The sequence below is a fragment of the Phoenix dactylifera genome, chromosome 7 (assembly GCF_009389715.1).
Source record: "Phoenix dactylifera cultivar Barhee BC4 chromosome 7, palm_55x_up_171113_PBpolish2nd_filt_p, whole genome shotgun sequence".
In the NCBI taxonomy this organism is placed as follows: domain Eukaryota; kingdom Viridiplantae; phylum Streptophyta; class Magnoliopsida; order Arecales; family Arecaceae; genus Phoenix; species Phoenix dactylifera.
Window position 1 is genome coordinate 6,842,395 of NC_052398.1, and position 13,769 is coordinate 6,856,163.

General features: G+C 37.3%; 1 protein-coding gene across 3 annotated transcripts; it reads right to left on the bottom strand.

The window, feature by feature from the left end:
- Nucleotides 1-1,245: 1,245 nt before the first annotated feature.
- On the bottom strand, nt 1,246-13,431 carry LOC120111328 (NLR family CARD domain-containing protein 3-like). Of its 3 annotated transcripts, XR_005512504.1 has the most exons (18): nt 12,968-13,431; nt 11,911-12,123; nt 11,537-11,595; nt 11,240-11,377; nt 9,075-9,149; nt 8,879-8,962; nt 8,703-8,764; nt 8,460-8,529; nt 5,163-5,238; nt 4,942-5,072; nt 4,126-4,185; nt 2,478-2,552; nt 2,295-2,399; nt 2,125-2,220; nt 1,962-2,042; nt 1,762-1,863; nt 1,543-1,687; nt 1,246-1,453 (listed from the first exon to the last, which is right to left on the bottom strand). XR_005512504.1 is itself a non-coding variant. In XM_039128134.1 (17 exons), the coding sequence occupies exons 1-17, from the start codon at nt 13,308-13,310 to the stop codon at nt 1,619-1,621; spliced, it is 1,839 nt and encodes a 612-aa protein (XP_038984062.1). In that variant the 5' UTR covers nt 13,311-13,431; the 3' UTR covers nt 1,246-1,618. The 3 variants fall into 3 exon arrangements, 2 of the variants coding, with proteins under 2 accessions (XP_038984062.1, XP_038984063.1); XM_039128134.1 differs by having other exon boundaries at nt 1,246-1,687; XM_039128135.1 differs by having other exon boundaries at nt 1,246-1,687; nt 11,911-12,130; nt 12,968-13,151.
- Nucleotides 13,432-13,769: the final 338 nt, after the last annotated feature.

Below are 13,769 nucleotides of genomic sequence, written 5' to 3' on the forward strand. Positions count from 1 at the left end.
GCATTACTCAAACATGCATGATGTCCATAAATTATGAATTATGGGGCTCCCTTACATGCACAAGAACAGTTCTCTTACCACCTGCTATAAAGAGATTGGTACAATTATTGGATTTGTTGCACCAATATTTGTGGGTTCAATGAATTTTTGGTATGCACATAATGGACACCGCAAAGCTTCATCCCAATCTACCCGTGCCCTAAGGCCAAAAGGCTACTACCAACTTGAACCTGGATGTACTTGTCGAGTTTAGACCCGTATCGCAAGTAAAGCCAGCATAGCAGGATATCTAGCCGTTATTATTTCCTAAAGACCTTTCTCATTGAAATAAATCTAGGAAGCAGCTCTGACTGTCATCATGTATGTTTTAAACTTCGGGCATCGGCACAATCATGTGAATCTCTCTGTTTTGGTGTTTATTTAATCCCTGTTACTGGCGTATCAACTGGTTGCATCACCATTGGTTGGTGGGAGAAGGTAATTATGGGTTTGAATCATGCTGCAATTTTTTTGGAAATAATGGATTTTTTCAGGTGGAGAGTTGGTGGAGGGTTCAGGGCTTTCTTGATGCTAGCATGCAACGTATTGAAATCAAATGACACAAGCTGTCATAAGAATTTGTATTTCAGAAAATTAATATAATATAAGTTCTCCACCATATCCAGGAGTACTTGGGAATAATTTACCCAACCTTTTTTTTCCCACAAAATCACTATTCCAATTTTTTTTATTCCACTTCCAAACGCAACCAAAATATATGTGCATCCCATTACTAGATCAAAATTTCGTCCATGCCTAACTTAAATTAGTTCTTCTGAGACAGTGCCCGATCCACTGACAAACCAAGGATAGAATACAGAGAGGGCTTCTATGAGAGAGATCGTTCGATCGACCCAGATATCTGCTGTGATGGATTTATAAACCTTTGTCCCATGCCTGACTTTATGAGTTCAAGTACGAGACAGAGAATATGAACGGGCTTTCAACGAGACCCAGATACCTGTTGTCGTGATTTCAAACCAATTCGTCGGATCGGTTTAAAACACGAAGAGAAGCATCCCTGGAATTCCAGTCATAGAGTAAACAAGAAGTCTCCACACAGTCCAGGGCCACAAAGTTTATACAAATTTTAAATAGGATTTAACTATAAGTTTTCTATAAGCAGCTTAAGGGATGAGCACCATTGGATTAACTTTTCTATAAGCAGATTCAACCCGAAGAATAGGAACAACCCACACAATAAAGTAAGAAACTACAAAAGAATGATTTATTATCAATTATTAAAACAATCCAAATATGTAAATTTTACAAAATTATGAAACTAAAATTTCAGAAAGACATAGTACACATGCATTGGCACTGTCTAGAGGCAGATGCTGATATAAACTAAACAAATCAAAATTTTCTTCAGCTATCATGCTGCATGCTCTGCCCAACTCCCCCACTTGCTTCTCTAAAGAATTTAATTGAACTGATAAATACCTCATCAGATGCACTTACTCGGAGTGAAACCATATAAACTAGTAATGCAGTAAGCCTTACATATGTTCATGCATCCATGTGGGACAGGAAGAAAGAATACGAGGCAGTCAAATTGGGCGTGCCAAGTAAATGAAGGCTAAAAGTAAATGTTGATTTCCTTCTCGCTCATTTCATAAACATGGTCTTGAGCCTCCGTCAAAGCAACCTGTGTTGATTCATATACTACATGACTACAAGTTCTAAAGATTCACAAGGCTAGAGAAAAAAAACAATTATAACCTGTCCGTATTTGGTAAGGAAATTGCTTGCAAGGTTCAAGGATGTGACAGCAAGATCTTCATTTGCTTTGAGTGCTTGTGCGAGAGCAAATGCTCCTTTGTCCTGTTTCCACATGCAGAAGATTTTCATATTGTAGAGATGCTAGCAATGTGAGCAAGCCTGGCTGCAAGTTTCAAAAGCATGGTAGCCAATTAACATACTCTTATCTCATTGAAACCTAAATCAAGTGATGTCAGAGCTTCGTTGACAATCTTCAAGCTGCGAGCCAAGCATATTGCACCCTAAAACAAAGTAAAATCCATGAGACAAGCACACAATTTATAAACACAGTCACTTATGCATGTATAAAGCATTGATCAGTACATCATCTCCAAGTCCATTTGCCCGCAGGTCCAAAGTAGATAGTGTGGTATTGTACTTCAAACAATCGGCAATATACTCAGCACCCTTTGGTCCTATCTGCAAAACAATCCAGGGAGTAATGTAGGAGAAAAACTTCAATAAAATGAGAGAGCATTAAAAGCACATGTTACCTGACACCAACCAAGCTTTAGTGTCTCTATCTTCCCATGGAACTTGAGAACTTCACATAGAGCCTTTGCCCCATCAGGTCCTATTGGGTTGTAGCCTAATTCCAACTGAGAAAATAATAACATCAGACTTGGCCATTAAATAAGGAGCTTAGGTACAAAAACATCCACATGATAATGGCTCACTGTTGTGATGGTTGAATTATCTTTCAGAACACTAGCTATCGCACTCGCACCACTTGCATGAATGTTGTTACCACCCTGAAAATGTGAAAAACTTCAGAGAAAGAAACAAGTGCGTATGTAATTGAAGAATACCAATTAAATTCCTATTTTTTTAACAGGAACAATCATGAAAAAAACGGAAATACAAGAAGATACGGAAATAAACATGATAAACAAGTAAACTGAGAATGGGAATAAACATGATATACAAGTAAACTGAGTATTGGAATAAATATGATACACAAGTAAACTGAGTTTTCCCATCCAATCTCTCCCCCACAAGCACCCACAGAACTATACGATGACTTGAGACGTGCACATTCATAAAGAGTCATGCTAAAACTATATGCAAATAAAGATTGATAACACATGGGTGACATGTGCCTCACAATTATGATGCATGGATCCACCAAGAAAACCATGTGAGACTGATACAATATTTTGACAAATATGCTGTACAATCCAGAAGGTGTTATTCACCTACAAGGGCATGTAGCATTTCCCTAACTTAAAATTTTTCCATAACTTTCTTCCAGGATAACATTTGATTTCAGTTTGTTCTTTGCACATGCCAATACATAGGAGAATCATCATTATGGAAATCAAAAATGCAACTGGTTTTTATATCAACAAAAACACGTGCTCACTTTCAGAAGGCTAGATGTCTCAAACTCTGCTTCAAAACTGTCTAGTACACAAGTATTATACCAAATTACCAATTTTATTCAACTTTACCATGAGACATGAACCATAAACTGGACAACTACTGTCGATTTTTTCCCACAATAACTGAGTCTCATGTCACTTCACTTGTCAGTGATGTCAACACTTGTCCATGTCTCACCAAAATCATATGAAGCAAAGTGCTTAGCTTGTGGGGAATACCCAAGCACGAACACAAATCATATCATGAATCATTTCAAAATCAGACTTTATTTTTGGACTTGCTAAGAGAACTAAAGGACACTTTTAGAAATAGAAATAGTAGGCACCATACTCTCCTCTGTTTTAAAGTATATTAACATGAAACATGACACTCCATAAACCACATTGGTGCCCCCGAGATCAAGGATACAAGAAAGCACAAAAGACCGTACATAAACAGTTGTATTGCTTAAATATACTAGAGGTATTTTGCAATATAAGTGTGCTTTAAGTTCTATCTGGTACTGGTCCTCAAAGTAGTGCTTTGTGGAAAAAGAAAAAAAAAACACCTCAAGCACTATCAATGTGTCAAGTAGAAGTTTTCAAGTTTGATCAGTACAATATGTGGTAAATAAAAATAGTTACAAAAAATTTTTTGAAGTATTTGGAGAAATGAACAAACCGCCATATAAACAAAACCAAAATATTTTTTGAACACCATCTGTGCATGAGTATGATTTGATCAAATTGCAGAAAAATGATGTAGAGAAGCACAGTAACGATTGTGGCGGCTTAAAGGTGGAACAGAAAAGAAAGGATAATATATCAGCAATTTGAGATGGATCAAACAGCTGATACAGAAATCTGTAATACTAAGCAAACCAATTCATTTTACCAAGATATGAAAAGTTTATGAGAATACTAAGGAACACAAGACTGATTGGAGGGGGCTTTCCAATCTTACCAAATCTACGGTAGTTATTGTTCGGTTCAGCTTCAAAGCATCTGCAATTCTTTCAGCTCCCTGTTGAAGATATGTGTTATGCATCACAAAATAACAAAGACAATTTTCATATCCAACATATATTTCAAATAAACATAAACTCAATATAGCATCCCATGACTTTGAAGGTTGATTTTTGGTACAATTTTTCGACCAAAAAAGAGTGAAAATGTACAGTTTGTTACCAGTTCTCTTATTTTACTACGTTAAGCATTATTTACACAGAAGTCCAAATGCACAGTAGGTGATCCAAACCAAAGATCAACATCATTCATCAAGTTGTACATCTTAAAAGACGTGGGCCAAAATCCTGGTGCTACAATTCTCCCAACCCCAGCCCAAAATAAATGATTTATCGTAAGTGGAAAAACCATACATCTTGTGAGCATTTGATGTATAGGTAACAAGTTCTAATAACAACTGAAAACATGAGTTTAGGCATTTTGGATGATGTAGATTGCGATGACAATGCGGAGTGATTCAAGGCTGAAGCATTTTACGTTGGTTCCTACCAGTTAAAGGACTAAACATCCAACATTTTCATTGGTGTATGCTGATATACATTGAGGCATTTGGAATATCACTGATCAAATTCTTACAAAAAAAAATACACACAAAAACATTGAAGCAGTTCTCTTTCACCAGTAGGAACCAACTAACTTCTAAAATGAACTGGTTAAATTAGTTTCCTCAAAATGAAATGCATCCAATCCCTAAGGCTATACATAATCAGTGCTTTCTTACAAGGTGTTACTAAATCAACTCATGAAACAGTACCTCGTCGCCAATGTCATTCATATAAAGGTTCAACCATAGCAAGGATTTGGTTTTCTTGATAAACTCAGCAACGTGGAAAGCACCTTTGGAACCAATGTCATTGTTGCCAATATCTAAAAGTGTTATTTTTCCTGCAAAACAAAGAAGGTCAGGAGAGACCTATAGAGTAAGAGGTTCAAAATATCAATTAATCTTGACCCATAAAAATGTAAAAGGTAGACCTCTATGGGCAGATAAACCCGACATCAACGCACGTATGCCCTCATTCCCAATATCATTCCCATGCAAATGAAGTTCCTGGTAGCAAAAAACACTTTCAGCCATGAAATATGTTCTGCGATGTAAGTCATCAATTAAACAAAAGAGCAAATTCTATTTCCTTGTCAAACCAAAAGAAATAACAAGCTTAAAGTAAATCATTGCAGAAATGGCTAATTTGCATTGATCAAATAAATTGTTTGTGGCGATGCTCCTATAGCTAATTAATAAAATTGCGGATCTCCTCCTTAATTGAGTGGAGATGAAGAAGAAAAAAAAAATCCAAGTAAAAAATAATATCTTCTAAAGAACAGAAACCCCTATATGATCATCCTTGGTTTTCTCGGCAAGCATTCACAATCTCTCATATCATTCAATGAATCTAGAAAGTTATAAAAACAAAAAAGATCACAAAATGATCACTTAATAAATAATCCCTATCAGAGCAGCATCTGCATTTTCTTAATTGATAGCATTCCCTTTTCCTCTAATAGCAAACATGCTGGTGTGCTGTCACTGATTGGTATTTAAAAAAGTGTAGCTTGAAAGACTTGTCCCATCTGCTGCAAGATTAGCTTTGTCGATTCCTAGCAGTCTTTCCTTTCATATCTAAATGGCTACTGAATATCTTGACTCTTTCTGTGGCAGAAGGTCCAAGAGGAGTAGTTTTTGAAAGAAACCCCCAAGCTTGCAATCCTCATCATATTTTGGTTGACATTCCTTCCCATCATTTAGAAGGCGGCATCAAAATATTACTCAAGCTAGTGCATATGACAATGTTTTTTTACTTTCATCTCATTCCATCACACAACTGCAGCTAGTGACAGCTAAAGTTTAGGTCTTCAGCTTGGTAAAATAACATCTATCCAACTTCTCTATAAATCCCTAATAATCCAGTGTGTAGGAAACTGCTCTCTTCTGATCCTGCTTCAAAGATCATGCCGCTCTTGTTTGTGAGTTCACCTTTAGAACCAGGAGATTTTCAAAGCCATATGTGATGTTCATACCACAATCAGTGATTGGTTTTTCACCTAAGTTGATGAGATAGAAATAGGTTTGAATGCAAAAATTGGTAAGGCAGAAAATTATGCGAAACAATGATCTGAAGAATTGAAAAAGAATATATGGAATACAGAGGAATTAGAAATGAAAGTGAAGCACCAACCAAAGTTTAAAGCCAAAGATAACCCAACAGAAATGGAAGTAAAGCACCAACACAGTTGACCAAAGGTTCCTCTACATTATTATGTGATAATTCCATGCAATTGTGACTTTAGGAAACATTTTTCCCAAATCAGAATTCCCGAGATGCCTAATGGATAACATTAGTGGATACTAAAGCTTAAAAGTGTTTCTAAAGGGCTTAAGTGCATATATGGATATGAATTGATAATATGGATATGAATGCATATGGAAACAAGGCTAGAAATATGAGGAACACCGTCTAAGAATGCAATAATGAAAAACTGATTAAAATGGCATCAACTTGTGTAAAGAAATCCATAAAGGCCTTTGTAAAGATTAAATATCAGATTCCAGTCAACATTTTAGAGGGAGAAGAACAAAAATAACGTGGATGGTACTTATGTTGAATAAGCAGGAAATGGTGGCAGTGACTTGATGAAAATTTGACATTAAGATTCTGAAATCATGGGATATCAAACTTCAACTTTTCTAAATTGATCAAAAACATAAGACCACATGTATTTTACTGGACATCTTGATAAGACCCTTCCAGGATTCCATCACTATGCATTACCCAGTAAACAGCCGAATTAGATTTAGAAATCCTTGGATCAACACCTACCAACTTGATCAATAATTTAACCTCTAGACTTGTAAAAACTTACAGGACGACCTTCAGATTCTGTACAATATCATCACTCACATTTTTGCATTCTTCCTTTGGGTAAACTATTAGAATAATTTTAGATACAGTCTGAGATAAAGAACGCATACTTTTGCCTAGCTCAGTTTATAAACCTGCGCCTGCACAAGAGTTTAACATATTATTTGTTCATTTCTAATTCTTGTAACAATACCAGATCACTAAGCATATTTCAATTGGTTGAGCTTTCAGCAAAGGCTCCCTCAATCCTGCTTAGTAATTCAAATAAGCCCCTGAGAAAACTTCCAAATCAACCATAGAATTTCAAAGTTATCACTGAATTCTCATCAACCATGTAGAAGATCACAGATGCCCATAGGCCATAGCCAGCAATCCTTATCTTACATATATAGGGTCCTTCATTGAATCGATCATATGTGACTCCTATCTAAGGTCATCTGACGCAAGCATACAGAAAAAAAAGGGGATAGTTCCTCACAAATTCCTTGCAATTGTATCCTCACAATTTAAGATGGCCTTGGTGGAGCTTTCTTGCATTTCTTCTTCCACAAATCAGTTATCTAGACCTTTACCGCCAACAAAATTTTAATAGGGATTTATTAAATATAAATCAACCTATTCGATGTTACTCCCTACAACCAGATCTAGGCTTGAAACCAGAATTTGATCTAGGGTGTATACCTATCTTGTATATGAATCATCAATCATCACATATTTACAGAACTACTATTTCATTACACTTCAAAAATAATTGACTACAAATATTTAGAGTCATTCATCACATTTAAACACCAGTAAAATAGAATTTAAAAGGTGTTATCAGAAGAAAAATAAAAGGATAATGTTTGGAATGCATGGTTCTAAGAACTAAAGGAAACAAATCAAACAATATAGGTCATATTGTGTAAAAAGAGGATGGTGAAGTTGAAATTTGAACAAGAGTATGCTTTTGTGCAAGATATGCATCTTGAGGGAAAGATGTCCAAGAGAAAAGCTCTAAACCCAAAAAGATAATTTCACTTGTCCATTGTGCATGAAGTAGATAGTAGTTTTGCAGCATTCACTGAATTAAAAAAACATTATTTCAGTTATATGAGTATAACGAAAACTATAACCACCAAGTCTTGACCATGCTATATATGATCTGTTTTACGAATTATCTATACTGAATATGTATATTAAGATATTGTCCAAGTCATTTGCTTGCCTCCTTCAAGATGGATTCGCTGTTTGCAGAACTACCTATCGGTTGATGATATAAATTGGATAAGCATTTCAAGAAATTTGGTTACATCTTTGCAGTTCATCTAGAAGTTAACATGGGATTTTCCAATAATTCGCAAAAAAGGAAGATGCATAAAGTTTGAAACAAAAGTGAGAAAGACGCATAAAGTTTGAGACAAAAGTATACCCTTAAAGACTTGTTCCCTTCAATACCTTTAGCTAGACTTGCTGCACCAAGTGGACCGCCATAGTTGCCGCTAGTTAAAAGTCACATGCAAGCATTAACAAATGAACACAGGTATGAACTACCAGAAACATTTAAAAAAAACTACCATAAACATGTTGAAGTCTGATCAACAATGATGCCGATATGCAAGAAAGCAAGCACTAAATGAAGAGAAATAAGAAATATGTGTATAACATCACTAACTTGAGATGTATTGACCGAATTGCATTGTTTTCAAGGAGTGCTCCAGCAAGACTTGCAAACCCCTATTCCAGTTTCACAAATAAAAGAGAATATAAGAACAAAACATGTGTTTGCAGCTAGACATGGTCATAGTAAAAATCTTCGAAAAAAAAAGATGACCGACAACAATGACTTACAGTGTAGTCAATCATGTTGTTGTTAAGTTCTAAAACACGCAAGGTTGAGTTCTTTTTCAGCATCTCTGCTATAGCCCTTGCTCCCTGCATAGAGAATGTATCAAGCATATAAAAATTTCACCATTCATTAACCACTATTTTACCAACAAGCAGCATTAATCAAGATGAATGACTATAAAACTTGAATCGAAGTAACCTCATCTCCTAGACCAGTACTGTTCAGCTGGAGTTTTTGAATACCTGCATTCCCCATTAAAATATCTGAAAGGCACTGCAAACATCATCCAATCAATCTCAGTAATTAAAATTATTACTCAGATGCCAAGCAACAAACCAAAAGTTTCTGCAAATAACCTATTGCTAACGGCATAGTTCTGAAAACAAAAAATCATGGATAAGTTGGGTAACATCATACATTGTGCAACTATTGTAAGTTTGTAACTAATAAGTTAAGCAAACAACAACGGAAGAAAATGATACATAGATAATTTAGTTACAAGAAATATTACAACTCCTGTACAATTGTTTGTAACTGGAAAATACATATACGGGCAAAAAAGTAAAAAATAAGAATTGAAAGATAAACTGCTGGAAGAGCTGGTCAAAGTACAGATTTTAAAGTTTCTCCTGATTGATTAATGAATTGACAAAAAATTGGTAATCCTTAATGCATGATAAAAAACCAAACAATTCAACAATGTCAAAATGCCTCATCAGTTCTATAGCTTATCTTTTACATAATGACAGATTTAAATCAAAGGAGTCAAAATCATTTAATTCTTCAAGAAGAAGCAAATCATATTCAAAAAGGAGAAGGAAATATGATGAAGTATTTACAATAAATATCACAGCCAAGATAGCCAAACAAGAATGTAAATTAAAAGCTCATTTCTGAGACACACAAAGAATACATTAGCAGGCTCAAAAGTTTCCTCGCACATCTCACTAAATAAATCCTGCAAGGGAACCATTTCCCTTTTGGCGTGCTTGACAATAACCCCACCAGCTAATAGTATCAAAAATTTCTCTCTATATTATCTAAAGGAAGCTTAGGATGACGCCAGAACTTGGTATCCACTTGATTTTAGTCAACAAGTCCCTTTCCACCTCCATCATAAAAGCTTCTAGCACAAATATTTTAAAGACAAGCATGATGCAGCTCTAACATGTTCTCTTGTACCAAGCAGCAGCTAGTGTTGGCTTCGACTATACATAGTATCACCTTTCCTCGATACTTTGACAGATGCAATCCTTTCTACAAGCAATTTCACTAACGGTCTCAAGTGGATTCCATGTATAATCTTCTGATGTCTCCAAAATTTGAAATCTCCCTAATTAGTCTTATGCAAGGTCTGTTGAACCATCGCAAACCAGGTAATTGGGAGCCCACTGAACCAAAACAGCCAGGAACAAGGACAGTACAGCCACCATAAATGAAACAGAGTTAGAACTGATTGGAAGCAGACCAAATCGAGTTGGACTGACCAATTCCACCTAGTTATGGACGGTTTTGACCCGGTTTACCAAGGTTGCAACTGGCTTATTTATAAAACCCTGATCCCCTCCTGATGTTTAATCTCTCATGGGCGTGCTCTCTTTTCTCTCCCCCCACCTCTTCGGGCAACAACACCATGGAAGACCTCGCCGACAGCTCTGACCTTGATCAATGGCATTCGGCCCTATATTGACGATCTTTGATCTTGATCGATGAGCCTCGACCTTGATTAATGACCTTTGACCCCTGACCGACGAAGACCATCCCAAATTAATGAGCTCCAACCTCGATTGACGACCTCCAACCCTTAATCGATGACCTCCTGCCCTCGGTCAATGACCTCCTCTCCTCGATTCGCCTCCCTTTTTTTATTAAATCCTTCCTCCCCTTCTCTCTCCACCTACTTATCTCTTTCCACTTGTTCACTCTCGTCGTCTCTTGATCGGCGACATTACGCGACCGTGTTTTGATACAATATAGTATGGTACCATATGGATCCGATACCTGACCGATATGGGTCACGATACCAGTTTTGCAAACCTTGATTTTTTGTTTCAATTGTTTTAAGGAAACTTCGTTCTATAAGAGACTGTAAGGATGGATTCGTTTGAATTATTCCACCAAATTTCATTGTTGTTCATCTTTTTAGTGCTTCATTAACAAGGTAACTTGAAAACCATTACTAAAAGATCATATATAACAGCTGCGGAGCTTTACAAGTTCTACACCAGAGATAACCATAAAAAAGTACAGCCTTAAAAGATGATGAAAACTGTTTGAACAACCTCATGCAATTCAGCAAGCTAGTATATATTTCAAAATGCATATTAATAATGATAGGTAGTAAAATTTGAGCAAGAAATGACCTTAGCTCCTTCATCACCAATGGCATTTCCAGAAAGGTTCAAAGTTTTTAATACAATATTTGTTTGAAGAATACCATCAAAAGCTTTTAATCCAACTGCTGTTATCCCATTGCCAGAAAAGTTTACTTCCTCTGCATTCTGAAATTAGGTAGCATGATGCATACAAGTTACAAACAAGCCATTTAACAGCGCATCCATATAACTTTCAAATATTTCCCTATTCTTTAAGCTCATAAGATGTAACTTACAATAGCCAAACAAAATTTAAGGCTATAACCAAGAAACAGAAGATCCAACCTGATTGTAGCCTAAGCCTTCAGCAAGGAAGAATAGCCCATCATCCCCAAAGTTACGACCTATCAAAAGCATGAACTTGGTAAAGCTCCACTAATCTCTTTGTGAAAAAGAAAATGAATAATTTCTTTCCGTAGAGAAGGAGAAATAAATTATACAAAGATGACAGAGAAATTAGGTTCAACATAAATAGAGTAAGTTTTATTATTAACCAATGTAGCATGCAAAATAGCTAAACAATCATCACAAATAGGTCATGCTATCAATCCAAAAGAATCATCCTATCAAATGGCATAAACTTGACTGGAAACATACAAAAGTAGTACACAATGAATCAATAATTTATGATATAAGTAGCACAAGTCTAGGCAACTCACCTGACATGTCAACACTTCTAAATGACCTCAATTCTTTGGCAAATTCATTGAGCCTCTGTCTGGATTCCCTTTCAATTTTGAGACTATTACCTGATGGCAAATTAGTTCCTGGTGCGAATGACCACTTTATTCCAGGTAAAGAGGATCCTGTCTCCGCAGAAGTTGGATACTTCGGTTTTGGCACAAGTACTCTTTCAACCACCTTCCATAAGACTGTCAGCTGAATAAGCAAATCAGTAGCCAGTCCAGATTATTACAGAAATATACGGTGATTGATTTTAAACAATATGATGGGTGTACGTGTATGCACACATGTGTGCGTGGTTCAACATGAGTTTAATTGTTCCCAAACCAGCTAGCCCAAACACCACATAAAATGAAGAACTTTGAAAAAATTACGATTTCAAACAAGATGATTATTCTAGTATAGAATGAACCTTAACCAACAAGCCTTCTCCCATGTATACAGGATTGACTCTGTGAATATAGGCATGGTGCTACAGTTAAGAATGTTTTGCAACTGGCACTCAATCCAAAACAAATCCTTTATGATGGGGTGATACATTCCTAGCAAAGGCAACTCTGAGCAAGTAAGCAGCCTGCCTTGAAACCCTAAACTGCTAGTTGACAATTGAAGGATATTCTAGAGTACTAACTCCATTCACTTTGGTGAAGGAGGCTGAGAAGATAAGAAATCATAAGGAGAGGTATCATGGCATGTAAGATTCGCAAGAAAGAATCAAAAACAATAAGATTGGAGGATTAACATTTTCAACTACCGCACACTTATATCACAGATACTAAGAATGGCATCAAGTGAAGAAACTCCAGATTCTTCCGAGTTTCAGACATATTAAAAACCACTTAAGAAACACCAACAAAACTGACCACAGATTTCTAAGGAGAGAAAACTGATGCTATTAGATATAATATTTCTATTTTTATGCTAATAAAGAACTTTGCGTGCGGTCTCCCCGCTTTTGGAGATGATATCAGCAAGATGGGCAAAAGGAAGACAGGGAAAGGAAGGTCTTGGGAGGATAAAAGGATTGCATACCGAAGGTAACAGCAAGAAAAGCTCCAGCCGGCGCAACGAAGGAGGCAATCTCCTTCACGGGCCCCGAGGGCAAACCCCTCACGGCCTGAGACTGCCGGTAGACTCTCCGCCCTCCTCCTCCACTTCGGCTCGGCCCACCGTCGAGCACCTCAGAGGCGGCCCTCGGAACAAGGGCCACGAAGCGTCGCCCCCTCATCCTGGCAGGAAACGGGTGCGGAAGGGGAAAGAAGAGAGGCTTCTGTCCCTGGAGCTGGTGAGCTGAGCGAGAGTAAGAGGCCGGGGCGAAGGCTCCAGCGCGCAGATCCGGTTTGAAGGAGTAGGAGAACAGGGCGGAGGGTTCCATTGGAGAAAGGACGCTATTCTTGAACTTGACGGCTAATGGCAGGGGAGGAGAGTAGAAGGGTTCTAATATGGCTTTTGTTGGGGTCTACCGTCGACTCTGATTCGCGTTAGAGGAAAGAAAAGAGAACGGAGGCGAGTGCGAAGGATGGAGAGATCAAACAATTACGGCGGGGAATGGATCAGGTCGGACCGAGGCCTGGTTTCGGGCTCTATTCTGGTCAGATCAACTGATACGGGGATGCCAGTCCAGTTGGCTTAACCCCGCAAACCCAACCAAGCTCGAATCAGGCTCGCCTGCTCCGCTGACAAGCTCAAAATTTAGGACCAGTCTTAGTTCAACTCCGCTTATGAGCATCGAGGCATAATGCCAAACAATGCATTTTAGGGATGAACCTTTTTCTATTTGGTTGTGAAGCATTCGACAAACACGATTGGCGGTTGAACATCTAAGCTTGTCGCA

What these genes read in the sequence shown, in the direction of transcription:
- LOC120111328 (XM_039128134.1), bottom strand. Translation starts at nt 13,310, where the DNA reads ATGGAACCCTCCGCCCTGTTCTCCTACTCCTTCAAACCGGATCTGCGC. An exon ending in ATAATTCAACCATCACAACA is followed by an intron (nt 2,400 to 2,477) that starts GTGAGCCATTAT and finishes TTATTTTCTCAG; the next exon opens with TTGGAATTAGGCTACAACCC. An exon ending in TAGGTTTCAATGAGATAAGA is followed by an intron (nt 1,864 to 1,961) that starts GTATGTTAATTG and finishes ATGTGGAAACAG; the next exon opens with GACAAAGGAGCATTTGCTCT.